The 15,091-nt window shown below is 36.0% G+C and overlaps 1 protein-coding gene across 5 annotated transcripts in view; it reads left to right on the forward strand.

Moving 5' to 3' along the window:
* Positions 1–15,091, forward strand: part of SATB2 (SATB homeobox 2) — a 241,115-nt gene that overhangs the window by 183,158 nt on the left and 42,866 nt on the right. For all 5 annotated transcript variants that reach the window (XM_043995694.1, XM_043995695.1, XM_043995697.1 and 2 more), the window contains one exon: positions 13,996–14,193. In XM_043995694.1, the coding sequence (XP_043851629.1) occupies positions 13,996–14,193 (198 nt within the window). The remainder of the gene's footprint in view (positions 1–13,995; positions 14,194–15,091) is intronic.

Below are 15,091 nucleotides of genomic sequence, written 5' to 3' on the forward strand. Positions count from 1 at the left end.
CATAATTTGTTGCTAGGTGGTTCCTAGGATAGAATGCCTGGTCTGGAGTCAGGAAGACTCAGCCTCCTGAGTTCAAATGCCACCTCAGACATTTACTAGCTGTGTCACCCTGGGCAAAGTCATTTAACCCTTTTTGCTTCATTTTCCAACTCTATAAAATGAGCTAAAGAAGGAAATGGAAAATCACACCAGTAACTTTGACAAGAAAACCCCAAAGGAGTTGTTCTAGGTCTTAAACTGTATTATAAAGCAGTAATCATCAAAAGAATCTCGTAGGGGCTAAGAATTAAAGTGGTAGATAAGTGGAATAGATACACAATATATAGATATAGATAGGTACACAATATATAGTAGTAAGTGACTATAGTAATCTAGTGTTTCATAAACCCAAAGATCCAAGATTTTGATACAGGAATTCACTCTTTGACAAAAATTGTTGGGAAAACTGGAAAATAGTGTGGCAAAAACTAGGCAGAGACCAATATCTTACACCATATACCAAAATAAGTTCTAAATGAGTACATGATTTAGCTATAAAGGGTGATACCGTAAACAAATTAGGAGAGCAAGGAATAGTTTTCCTGTTAGATCTATGGAGAAGGGAAGAACTTATGACTAAATGAGAGAGAAAGAACATCACAAGAAGTAAAATTGATATTTTGATTATATTAAATTTAAAAGGTTTTCCATATGTGCACACACACACACAGAGAAATACAATATAACCAAGATTAGAAGGAAAGCGTAAAGCTGGGAATTTTTTTTTTTGTATTTTTCTGATAAAGGCCCCATTTCTCAAATATTTAGAGAAGTGACTCAAATTTATAAGAATAGAAGAAACTCCCCCAACTGATAAATGGTTAAGGGATATGAACAGATAGTTTTCAGGAAATAAATCAAAGCTATCTATAGTCACATAAAACAAGATGTTCAAAATTACTAGTGATTAGAGAAATCTAAATTATTGGCGACTATCATATTAGCTACTATGAAAGAAAATGAAAATGATAAATGGTGCAGGAGATGTGGGAAAACTGGGTCACTCATTCACTGGTGGTGGAATCATGAACTAATCCAATTTGAAACTATGCCCGAAATGCTATAAAACTGTGCATATCCTTTGATCCGTCAATGCCACTACTAGGTCCATATACCAGAGATTATTAATAAAGGCAAAAGGACCTATTTATATAAAAATATTTATAGCAGCTTGTTTTGTGGTAAGAAAAAAATAGGAAATTGAAGGGATGTCCATCAACTGGGGAATGGCTGAACAAGTTGTGGTATATTATTGTAATGGAATACTATTGTGCTTTAAGAAATGATGAGCAGGATGATTTCAGAAAAAAACAAAACACCACCACCTGGAAAGGCTTACATGAACTGATGCAAAGTGAAGTGATCAGGACCAGGAAAACATTGTAAACAGTAATAGCAATATTGTACAATGATCAACTGTGAATGACTTAGCTATTTTCAGCAATACAATGATCTAAGATAATTCCAAATAAGTCATGACGAAAAATGTTATCCACCTCCAGAGAAAGAACTGCAGGAATCTGAATGCAGATCAAAGCATACTATTTTTCACTTTATTTTTATGGGAATTTTTTGGCCTGTGTTTTCTTTCATGACTAATATGGAAATATCTTTTGAATGATTACACATGCATTACACATCAAATTGTTTATTGTTTGAGAGAAGGGGAGGAGAGGGAGAGAGGGAGAGATTTGGAGTTCAAAATTTAAAAAAATTAATGTTAAAATTGTTTTTACATGTAATTGAAAAAATAAAATATTATTAAAAAAGGGAAAACCACAAATGGGGACACAAAGAGTCAGACATGACTGAAAGATGAATGAACACAACAAATTTAACATTTTCCCAGTAAATGGGTATCTCCTTAGTTTCTAGTACTTTGCTATTACAAAAAGAGCTGTTATGTTTTTGTATGTATATATAAGTCCTTTCTTTCTTTCTTTCTTTTATCTATGTGAAATATAGGCCTAGTAGTGGTGAAGATGAATAGAAAAGGTATGCATAGTATAGTGACTTTTGAGGCCTAATTCCAAATTGTTTTCCAGAGGGCAGGCAGCTAAGTATCAGAGTGTTGCTAGGCTTGGAATAAGGAAGACTTGAAATAAAATTCAGCCTCAAACCTTTACTAGCTTTGTGGCTCTGGGCAAGTCACTTAACCTTTATTCACCTTCATTTCTTCAATTGTAGAATGGGGACAATAATAGCACCTATCTCACAGGATTGTTGTGAGATTCAAATGAGATAAAATTTGTAACGTTCTCAGCACATAGTAGATGCTTCTTTTATTCCCTTTTTCTTCCCCCTTCCCCAAAGTGTCTGCATCAATCCACAGCTCTACCAACAGTGCATTAATATGCCTGTTTTTCTACAGCCACTCCAGCAATTGGCATTTGTATTTTTTGTCATATTTGTCAATTTGATAGGTGTGAGATAGAACCTCAGAGTTATTTATTTTTATGTAATTATTAGTGATTTTTTCCTGTTTGTTCATAGCTTGCATTTCTTCCTTTGTGCTCATATCTTTTGAACATATACCCTTTAGGAAATGACTCTTGTTCTTAAAATTTGTATCTTATTTATCTTGCATAGCAGAGACTTGCAGCAGAATTTTTTCCTAATTACCTCTGTCTCCTTTTTTAACTGTACTGATTTTGTTTGTGCAAAAACCTTTAAATTGTATATAATTAAAATTGTCCATTTTTGTTTCTGAGATGCTCTTTCCCTTGATCCTGAATTCTTTTCTTATCCATAGACCCCAAAAGCACTTTCTTGCTTGCCCCTCTAATTTGCATATGTTATATTTTATTAACATTCTTTTAATATAATTTTTACAACTAATATTTTGATTAGTCCCTTAAGTTGTTACTTCTCTTTATTGATAAAAAAAAAGTTCCTATGGCAATATGCTACATAGCATGGGATGTCATCTCTGATATGGAAGGTTAGAGTTGGAATAAAGGCATTTCATTTATTTTCATTTGGGGTTGTTTTTCTCCTCAATTTTTAAAAGACATCTTTGGTCTCAACATGGTATAGAGGAGAGAGAGCTATCGTTGGAGTCCAGAAGACCTATGTTCAAGGGCTGGTATTGGTGCATACTAGCAAGCCATTTGCTGTCTCAGTGCCTCTCTAAGATTATACATTTTTCATTAGAAATAGAGGTAGGTACTAGATCTGTGATTTCCTTGTCACAGGGAACTCCCTGATTAGCCAATTCCCTTTATAAGTGCAGATCAACACCTCTACAGCATTGCAGTTTGAGAAGTGCCTAGAGCTCTGAGAGATTCACTGCCAGGGATCACACAGCCAATTTGTGACTCAGGCAAGAGTATAGTTTATAAATTATTGACAAGTGGTTTATCTGCATTTGTAGAAGTATTCACATTGAGTGATCCCTACACTAGTGAAATCACAGGTCCAGACAAAAGCCTCAACAAAAATTCTTCCAGAACTTAAGTGCAGAAACAAAACTAAGGATGCCCCTCCTCTTTATATAATAGTAGGATGTATTTTTCAGCTATTCCTTTTCCATATTGTCCAAAAAAAGGTGCCTGATTTTAGCTGTTGAGGTCCTGCTTGCCTTAAGCTCTATGTCCCTTCAATCACCAAAAACTGTAGTATTCTTCTTAAGTAAAATCCCCAGTACTCTCAATTACAGACTCAGTCTTTATAAGCATATCCTCTTAAATGTTCAACTGTGAAAGATATGATGAGTACAACAAGATTTGATGATAGCAGAAGGGACAGCAGAAAACTGGTCCCTGTGAAAATACAACTTAGAAGTCTATATATGATTTTGAAAAATAAAAAAAGAAGCAGATCATTTTAGTTACCGCATTCAAGGTATAAAATAATTAACCTTGAACTGTAACAAAATGCTCAGTATAAAGTTTTTATAAGGTTTAGATGACCTCCTTGTCAAGAATTCATTGAAGCCCTTGACGACTCTCCCTTGTAGTTAGCCTTTTATCCATTTCAGCTTTCTTGATTAGGTTATCTTGAATCATTAGGGGGTTTATTTATTTTAATAGACACTTATTGGATTCATGAAAAGAGAATTCAGTGACTAAGAAACAAGAGCTGAATATTATCTGGCTCATTTCACACTTCAGAAGAGTCGCAACCATCTGAAGAGAAATCCTTTCACAGTTACAAAAGTTTGTTTTGGGACTTTGTGTGCTTCCATTTAGAAAGCGATCTGTCTGTGGTTAATAATGTGTTTTTTTTCTTTTGAGGCACCCATAAAACATTTCTTTTTGGTTACATATGCTGACATTTTCTGCATTGAAGATGTGGGTGAGGAAATGGCCTTTTATATCGATGTTGTGAGGAGTCTTGAATCATTCTCCCTCAGAACTGTTCATTTGCCTACTCATTCATTCACTGCAGTTCCTAGAGAATATCCCGTTAAGGAAAAATTACATTTGCCATTTTTATACTTGTATTCAACAAGCGATTCAACAGACAATTATAATGTGCCTACTATGTGTAGAACAAGTGGGCGCTGGGCAAGAGACAGAGATGAATGAGATGTAGACCGTGCTCATTTAATCCTATATTTGCCTTATTTGAAGTAAAGACATGCTGTGTATCTTTGATGCCTCATGTGTTATTGATACATGGATTTTTACCTTTGTGTACTGCTGACATTTTGGATGGCAATAATAATAGTTTATATTTATATGGGGAGACAGTGTAGTGTCAGGGAGAGAACTTGGAGAACTTGGAGTCAGGAAGACCTCAATTTGTGTTCTGATTCTGACACATAATAGTGGCTCGACCATGAGCAAGTCATCTAACCATAGGCAACTTTGTAAGACCATGAATTACAGAGTTGATGCTGACTTCACATTGATGAAAAGAGTTTCCCATTTCACACACACACACACACACACACACACACACACACACACACACACACACACGCATTCACCATAAGTTACAAAATGCTTTCATTTTAAGGACCAATGTGGTAATAGGAAACATACACACTTAAGTACTAACATCACCAAAAGGGATCAAAGCGGATAATAATAAAATAATAAAATGAAATGTACTAAAGGGCACTTGACTAGAAAGTGTCCCAGAGCTTGAACTTCCTCTTCTATCATTCTTTCCACTGCCCTGTGCTCAGAGATTTTAGTTTGACCTTGGGATCAGTCTGATACATTGATTTCTGCTCCCTACATATACTAAAGAAGCCAAATGATCCATAGGAGGTGGGCTAGGTTAGAGGCATGCATATGTGTGCATGCATGTATGTATATATGCATGTATGTATATTTATGTGTATGTATATGTGTATATATAATTAAGTGTTTTTATATAGGCAGCTAGATGGTTTAATGGATAGAGAGTACTAGCCCACAAGTCAGGAAAATCCAGGTTTTCAGACACTCAGCAACTACTGTGTGAGCCTGAACAAATCACTTACTCTCTCTTGGCCTCAGTTTCCCCATCTATAAAATGGGGATAATAACAGCACCTACCTCCCAGGGTAGTTGTAAGAATAAAACAAAAATAATATTTTAAAATCATTTAGCAAACCTTAAAATGCTATATAAATGCCTGCTACTGTATATTTATAAAATTTATTATATGGTATATATTATATATATTGAATTTACATTTTACAACAGTACAGAGTTATTTTCCTGAATTTTTTTCCTTTGATCAATATTTTTTTCTTCCTTAGGCTTATAGGTTCTCTGCTCTAACTCATCTAATTTGATATGTGTATGTGTGGGTGTATGTGTCCCTATTAGAAGAAAGGAAGAACTATTAACATTTTTCCAGACCCACTGGGTCATAGAATTAAAAAGAGACCATAGAGATCTGGACTAATTCCTTCATTTTATAGGTTTTACCTAGATAGGTAAAATTTATCCAATTCATCCAATTAATTGACTTATCCAAGGTCACACTAGGGTTAAATAACAGAATTGGGGGTTGAACCCTGTTCATCTGACTCCAGATTCAGTGATCTTTATTCTATACTATAAGATCCTCCTCAGTTTCTTCTGGAAGCTGTTTAGGCATCCACTTTTCCCAATAATGTCCATCTGACTGCCTGTTATAAACCAGTGATGCTAGAGTATTTTAACATTTCAGTTATGCTCCTAAGGACTCTGCTGGTGGCCATTCTTGATTTTCCATGCATATGTGCCATATCATATCCACTTTCATAGAGATTATGCTCTAGTAAGCATATTCTCTTTTACCAGTTTCTTTTCTTTTTTAAAATTCTGAAGTAGATCTTCCTCTTGAAGGAAAGATAATATCACTATTTCCCCAGTGAAGATTCTTAGGCATTGAGAGACTCTCAAAAAATCAGAAAACTTGCTCTTAGAACCTTTATGTACATTTAAAAAATCTATTCTACTCTATTTTATTTCTTGCTTTGTCCCACAGGCCTAGTCAAATCTCATATTTCCTTATTATTAACCAACCTCACCTTCCTGAATTTAATACTGTTTTTAAAACCTTCTCACATTAGGTCAATTATCTTCATATGATTCTTATTTTCTTCTACCTAATAATTACCCTTTCTCATTTTTAATCTAAAGAAGGGTTTTAAAAACATTATCAAGTAAGCAATAGCAAAAAATAAAGGAAAAGAAAAAATGATAAAATAAATTTTAAAAAGACCTTTAAAAAGTAGAATAAGTTTGGTATCTGTAGTATGTGTGCCTGAAATTGTGAGCTCTTGGATAATGAAGATTTCTTTACTGTACTCAGTATGTTGTGGGTCTTCAATAAATCTTCAGTAACAGGATATTTCAACATGCATTCCACAAAAATGTATGTTCTCCTTCATTACCTCTACCCTATAAAATCACTCTCTTTAAGACAGAGATCAAGCATCATCTTTTTCATGAAGCCTTCCTTGATCTTCCTCCCAAATGACCTTGTTTTCTAGCATATATTTGTGTGCATACATTTACATACACATACACATATAACATGTAGGTAATATAAATGCATCACATATATAATAATATAGAATATATTCTATACGTAGGTATACACATATTTATACACACATCTATAGTTAGTATATGCATATACTACATATTATATTACATATATGACATGGCATGTGTATATACAGACATAGACACACAACACAGCTACTATACACCTACATCACATACTATATAGACACATATTTCACATATATGTGCATATATGCAAATAGATGATTTTATACAATATTGTATATATTTTAGCTAAAACAAGGTAATTATATGTAGTATATTTGTATATACACAGGTATATGTATGTATTTGTCTTTATTCACTTTACATATGTTTATATATGCACTTATTATCTGCCCCATTAAAATGGATGCTCCTTCAAGGTAGGGATTGTTTCATTCTTTGCATTCATATTCCCAGCACCTTTCACAGTTCCGAATGACATACTATGTGTTCTATAAATGTTGATTTATTGGCTTCAAAATGAAAAAATACCTGAATTCCAGATCCTGCCTCTAACCCACAGAGCCTGAGTGATGTAAGTAAGCTACAGCCTCTGCTTGCCTCTCAGCCTATAAAGTGTAGAACAGTTCCTGGTCTTCATTAGCAGTTTTCTTGCCACACCAATGCAATCATAGGGTTTGATCTAAAAAACAAGGTAGTAGGCACAGTGCTAAATCCAAGGGATACAGCTATGAAATCAACTTTCCTTGCCCTCAAGGAACTTACATTCTGATTATCATAGAAAATCAAGACCTAAGGCTGAAGGGGGAACAGACTTACTTTGAAGCTGGGTACAAAGCTCTGTCTCTAAATCATCAACTTGATATATAGTGCAGTTCATGTTTGACTTAAAGAAAAAGGGTTACCCATACTCTTTATGGTTACTAGCCTGCCTTATTTTTAGAGTTTGTATTTTTCCTAGAGAAAGTGAACCACTTTTTCAGAGTTTTATGCATCGACAATGTGGTCTAGCAGAAAGACTTTTCTACATCGAAAGAAGCCTAAGAGAAACAAGAAAGGATCACATTTGAGCTCTAGTACCTTGCAGTATTATTATTATTCATCAGAACCTGTTGGGGAACCTTTCAAACCAAATTCTCCTCATGGTCGTGCTTCTGAGTTTATATTTCTAGCTTTTAAAATGCTCTTGAATTGTGAGACAATTGTGAGACCCATCTATGAAACTGCTTTTTTTGCACAAAAGATGAATTTCAGGGTAATTTTTTACTTTATGGCAGGATTACAGTAAGGCATTTTAAATAACAAGCTCTTCTCCTGAATTTAAAAAACAATTTGAGGGGCGGCTAGGTGGCACAGTGGATAAAGCACTGGCCCTGGATTCAGGAGTACCTGAGTTCAAATCCGGCCTCAGACACTTGACACTTACTAGCTGTGTGACCCTGGGCAAGTCACTTAACCCCCATTGCCCCGCAATAAATAAATAAATAAATAAATAAATAAATAAATAAATAACCCCCCCAAAAAAAACAAACAAAAAAACCAATTTGAGTTTTGAACATTAGCTTTTTATGGAATTATTGTGGAATCCATTGATTTTATAAAGTGTAATACACTTGCAAACAAGCTAAACCATTAATGGCACAAATATATACCATGGATTTGAAAGTATGATTGGGTTGTTTTCCTTAGAGTGTAGTAGATATATTTGTTTAAGAAGAAATAGTGAAAGTGGGATATAATAGATATTATTTTCTTAGGAACTGTATATCTGGGTACTGCTAATCCATTTAGATTATAACTAGAAGTGGAGCAGTATCTTTAATTGCTTTTGTGAAATTTCAGATTTTGGAGGTGCAATTAAGGTTTTTTTTTGGGGGGGGTGGGGTAAGACTTGCGCAGGGTCACACAGCTAGTAAGTGTCAAGTGTCTGGGGCCAGATTTGAACTCAGCTCCTTCTGAATCCAGGGCCAGTGCTTTATCCACTGTGCCACCTAGCTGCTTCCAAGTGCAAGTAAGTTTTAATTGTGATCTCTTTGGTAATCCCTATGTGCTCTTGTATAGGAAGGCCAATTATGCTTCTCTTTTGTATGCTCTATTTCCATTAAGGTAATAGGGACTTTAGAGGTAGTGGTTCAGTGTGTTGTAATGGAAAGAACACTAGATTTGGAGTCCAAAGACCTGAATTGGAATCTCCTGTTTAGAATCCATGTTTCATAGAGCTAGAAGGGACTTTGGAGATAATCTAGTGCAACCCACCTATTTCAAAGGGGAAACTGAGGCTCAGAGAGTTTTGGTGACTTGCCCAATAAACCCAATATTGCTCAGTAAATTCCCATGCCTCTAAGATAAAATGTAACCTCAACTGTTTGGCTATTAATCACCCTCACAACTTGCCCTTATCCTACTAGCTTCATTATACATTATTCCCCTTTTTGTACTCCACAGTCTAGATAAACTGGGCATCTTTCTATTCTGGGCATCGTTCTATTCTTCATAATCTCCTTTCTCTTTGCTTTTCCACTGGCCATTCCCTGTGTCTTCAACATTTTCATCTCTGCTTCATAGACTTCCTTACTTTATTTTTTTTGGCAGGGCTATGGGGGTTAAGTGACTTGCCCAGGGTCACACAGCTGGTAAGTGTTAAGTGTCTGAGGTCAGATTTGAACTCAGGTCCTTCTGAATCCAGGGCCAGTGCTTTATCCACTGTGCCACCTAGCTGCTCCCTCCCTTACTTTATCTTAAAGACTCACCTCACTAACTTCTTTATAAATCCTTTCCTGATTTCCTCAACTGCTAATATACTTTCCCTAAAGGACCTTGTATTTATTTTGCATATATTTGTAACCTCCCCCACTTGCCATCAATCATAATAGAATGTAAGCTTCTTGGCAGCAAAGACTATTTAATTTTTTCTTAATATCTATAATGTCTAACACTATTTGCTACATAGTAGGTATCTTATAAATTCTTATTGACTGATTATCTAAATCCACACAAAAGGAATTTGAACTCAGACCTTCTGACTCCATAACCAGAGCTCTTTCCATGTTATCTTTGTACAATCTTGGACAAATCTCTCAATCTTCCTGGATCTCCATTTTCTCCTTATGTAAAATGGCAGGGTTGGAAGGAGAAGGTTTTGGGAAAAACTGGATGTTCTAAGGTCCCATTTATCTCTAAGTTCTATGAATATCCCACGAATCTGATATTTCTCCTGAAAAGGTAGGGTGTTTCTTTGAGTACTAGCCATTTATTGAACACTCATAAATGTGCTTATTTTTTGTCTATAGGAGATATAGTATTAAAAAGTTAACTTGAGCTCATGAAGTATATGCTTTACCTTTGGCCATAACTTAAAACTAACCCAAGCAGAGAAGAGAGCATTGCAAACATTTGTACAGACCAAGCTCATGGTGAAAGCTTATCAAGCTGGCTAAGACTGGACATTGGATGAACTTCTGCGTCAGCATTTCTGACATGAAAAATAATTCTCCTGGAATGCTCCACTAACACACAGGGACCAACAACAACAACAAAAACTACTTGAGATTTTTAACAGAAAAAGGAGATTTGTTTATTAATAATTCATGAGTTCCCATTGAACATGCACGACAGAAACAGTGCTATTCAATAGAGAATACTGTCATCTGTCACTGTTTTATTTGACATTTACACTTTTTTTTTTGCCTGATCCTGTAAAACTTTCTTGGATGGCATGCAAAGATTATATAAATGAAAAAAGGGGAAAAATCTCCAACCCAATCCAGGAGACTTCATTTCTTCTAAGAGAGGTTTATAAACTATTGTAAAGATTTTTTTTTGGTAGAGCAACAGTATTGGCATTTCCCCCAAAATTAGCCACAGTGCCAGCTAATAATAGACACTATGTATAAGACAGATAAGCATCTCAAATGAGTAGGGTGAGGGACAGTATGAATAAGTAACTGGAGGGAGGGACGAGAAACAAGGTGAAGGGATAATTTTATTGAAGATAAACAGAAGAATACATATAGTGAAAAAGGTATATCAGAATGAGAGGGAAACAAATAATGGCTATTGTAAAGAAAACTGACAAAAATAAATTTCTGCTTCAGACACAAAATAAATATTTATAAGTAGCATCAAATGGAGACCCACTAGTATAAAACATGGGAACGTAAATCGGGCATTTAGTAGAATGACAAGTTAGAGTTAGGACCACCTTGCAATCTCTTGCTAATATTAGGCTCATGAAAATCTTTCTGCTCTGTAGGTTAGTTATTATTTATAAAAATCACAGAACCAGCTGATACATTCATAAGCTAATTATTGTAGCAGCTGGGTACACATGGTGCAATATGTCTGAGGCTGTGAAGTATCACAGATTTCTTGGGGCCTGCTGTGGTGGGGGTGTGCTGTTGAAGGCTAGATCCCTTAATCTGATCAGCCAAGCAAATACTTTGTGGGGAAACTAGATTAATAACCCTCTAAATATCACGAATATGTTTCACCTTCAAAACTGGGTTCTCCTAAACATGCCATTAGCTTAGTACCATCCGGGAATTGAGAAAGTTCTCTAGTGTCCTAAGGACAGGGTCTTGTCTGATACTGTCCTGTGCCAGAAATTAATTTGGTTTGCTTATGTCTGCACACATGGTCACACTTGTGTCTAATCTGCTCCCTAATAGCTTCAAGGTCAGGACCCTGCATGTTGCTGGGCAAATTGAGCACTATACTTCTTAAAGACTAATGGCAGAGAGCACACAGTCCATAATGAGGCCTGTAGTGTTGTTCTAAGTGATTGTAATGAGTGCAGATTATAGCAGTGCATATAAATCAAATGCCGCAATGACTGTTGTGTGAGACATTCCAAGTTTCATAAGTGGAGATACCACTCAGCTGTCACCTGTCTCATTTCAAGCTGAGGCTTCCCACAATGCAATTCATGCCTCAATCAGAACAGCAGGTGCTGTCTTCCTTAAGGTCTGGGTCTTTCAGAACTTCATCTTTTAACAGATGTAGGATTTTGTTTTTATTTTCTGTTAAATGATTGGTCTTCGTGCTCTGGCATCCCCTGGGAGATGTTAAACATACCTGTTTGAAACATTTGAAAGAGTTCAGTTGGAGACTTATTCAGATCTGTGAAAAAAATAGAGAAATAGGAGCTTATTTTTTTCCACAGATGGTTTAATTTTTCATTTCAGAAATTCCTTCCTTTGTACAAAGAAACCCCTGAGAAAACACTTTGGGACTAGGAGGCTTTTTTTTTTTTGAAGGGACAAAAGTTGTGGAGTTCTCAATTTTTATTGATATATACATACATGTAAAAAACCTATGCACATGTATAACATGTATATACATGTACATATGAATAGATACATGCATGTCTATAGGAGTATGTACATATGAGTACATAGACACACATGCAATTATCCATGTGTGTTTATCTATACATCTATATCTATATGCACATGCACACTAGTAAGCATATAATGCTTCTCAAAAAGCCAGCCATCACCTGACTTTGGGGTTAAGCAAAATATCTATGAAAATACTTGGGGGTGAAAAATTCCAAGCAGATGATCAGATATCTCCTTTTCATTCTTCCTCACCCTCTTACCACCCTCAGCTCCCAGTTTACTGCAAGAAAAGATCAGGTCTGCGCAAATGTGGCCTCTCACTTGTAAAAACAAGGCAGTGTTGTGTTACAGATTAGTTTATAAATCCCCAGTGGCTTCACAGTTCAGTGCCTACAGCTGCTGCAGATGGGCCTGGGTTTTTGTCTCTTCGCTGTGCTGCAGCCGGCAGTTGAAGGAGAAAATGGAATGATCAGGTTATTAACATGTAGGCCATGAGGAAGAGGCTGCACAATGAGAACAGCTGGTGTTGCTGTCTTGGCTGATGCAGCGGAGATAATCAAATCTTGCCTTTTTTTTTGGTAAAGGCAGAAGACACAGTGGAGAGTTAGACAAACAACGGCTTATGATATTATATGGGGTTTTTATAATGCATGTCATGAGCTTTCATTGGCTTGTGAGTTATGGGATGGATTTTTTCTTTCATTCCTTTTTTTTCTTAAAAAAGTTAATACAACTTCATGAGTACTAAGGTAATTGTTTTTAGGCTTTATTATTTTGGAAAAAGCAAGAACAACAAGGACACTTCTTGATTTAAAAAAAATTAGAGCTATAGCTTGGAAATGATGGGCTAGAAAGCTACTAGGTAAAATATTTTGACATGAGTCAGTAAGCGATGTTGACAGCATCCTCTCTATTATTTTCATATAATCCATCATTATTTGCATTACACTCTCTTCCTTCCTCATGCAGTTGCAATAGACAGAGAACATCCCAACCAAAGCAGGGAAGGAAATCTTCTTGGCCTTCCTCATGTAGGCATGACCCTTAGAGAAAAGTTACCACTTGTGGAGCTCTTAGCTCTGAGGTCACTGAGAGCTGGACCATGGTAATCCAGAAAAAAAGACAATTACTGAAAAAATTGCTTTTTGGTCCATTTTTGAGTGCCATGTTTCATTTTATGATGTTCTTGGTCATTATAAGAACATTCCATTCCTCCAACTATTCTTTATATTTGGTTGTATGTGTTCTTCAGAACTTGCACTTTTGAAATATAGATTTGATTTTCTCCTGCTTTCTTGTGTTTGAAAGGTCAACTGGATAATTTTGGTGTATTTTTGAACTGTAGTTCACCAAAGGTACCTTTTGAGGGTCTGTTTTTTATTTTGGAGGGTCAATGTGGTCTTTTAAAATTTTTCTCAGTTACTTTTAATGAAACAGAGGATTCTAAAGTTCTGTAGGAAGTATAGGAAAATAATTAAGACACTGACCCATGCTGTATAGTAAGCAATTTTATTTTTCGTTTTCAGAGAGCTTAAGGGCATAACATGAATTATCTATACAGGTAGAGGGGGAAAACTTGGAAATGCTTTAGTAGAGCCTGCCTTTCTTTTGAGATGGAGAACATATATGCTCCATCTGGCTTTTGGAATTTAAGTCCTATGATTTTCTCTCTCTAGGGCTGGCTGTGTGAGCTTCTCCGCTGGAAGGAAAACCCAAGTCCAGAAAACCGCACCCTCTGGGAAAACCTGTGCACCATCCGCCGCTTCCTGAACCTTCCCCAGCACGAGAGAGACGTGATCTATGAGGAGGAGTCCAGGCATCATCACAGTGAGCGCATGCAGCATGTTGTCCAGCTCACTCCTGAGCCTGTGCAGGTGAGAGTGGTCACTTTCTTAGTGAACCAGACTTTATGTTTGTAGCAGCTATAAAGCAGAACTCAGCTCCAGCTTCCTTCTGACTTGCAGGCTGTCTGGCAGAATGTGTGTAGGTACACTAATGCACATTTCAAAGGCAGATATCCTGAGTTCTGAGGATGGCCACCTGTTTGTACATCTGCACAGAATTAGTGATGTGAAGATTTAGGGCTTAAAAGGACCTCAGATATCAACTAATCTACCCTCTTCTCCAGATAAACTAACTGATATTCATTCACCTACCTGGTGAATTACATAGTCAGGATTCAAACCCAGATCCCTTGACCCTGAATGTTGCCATCTTTTCATTACACCACTGCCAAACTAGAGTTATTTTTATCTATGACATCCAGATGCCAAACATCATATCTATGCATAATAGATAAGGGTTTTAATCCTAACAGTGGACTTTCATTAATTTAGAAATGTCCTCAAGGAATGTTTTAGCTAAGACTGTGGAAAGAAGCAGTTACTAGGGGAGCCTTAACCTAACTTATTAATGTTCTGCTTAAGTCATCTGATATCTAGGTTTTTGACCTTCCATCAAGATCATGATCAAATAAGCTTTTCTATTTTCCAAATTAAGAAATAGCAATTTTTTAGTAGTTTGTATGTTTTTTTGTCCTTTTATTTTACCTTCTTTGAGGGAAAAGTAATTTATTTCTGAAATAAGTTGATTTATTCCAGGTAGCACAAATTAGTTATTCTTAGAACAATATTTCTAGATGAAAGAAGACCTACATGACAGATCACAAACCCCCATCTGCCACTAAAGAAGAAATTCTAGCGACATCTTCCTCTGGCCCATTTTAACTCTCAACTATTTGACCATGCTAACAACAACATGCTATATCCTTGC

This window comes from Dromiciops gliroides, chromosome 3, assembly GCF_019393635.1.
Source record: "Dromiciops gliroides isolate mDroGli1 chromosome 3, mDroGli1.pri, whole genome shotgun sequence".
Classification (NCBI taxonomy): domain Eukaryota; kingdom Metazoa; phylum Chordata; class Mammalia; order Microbiotheria; family Microbiotheriidae; genus Dromiciops; species Dromiciops gliroides.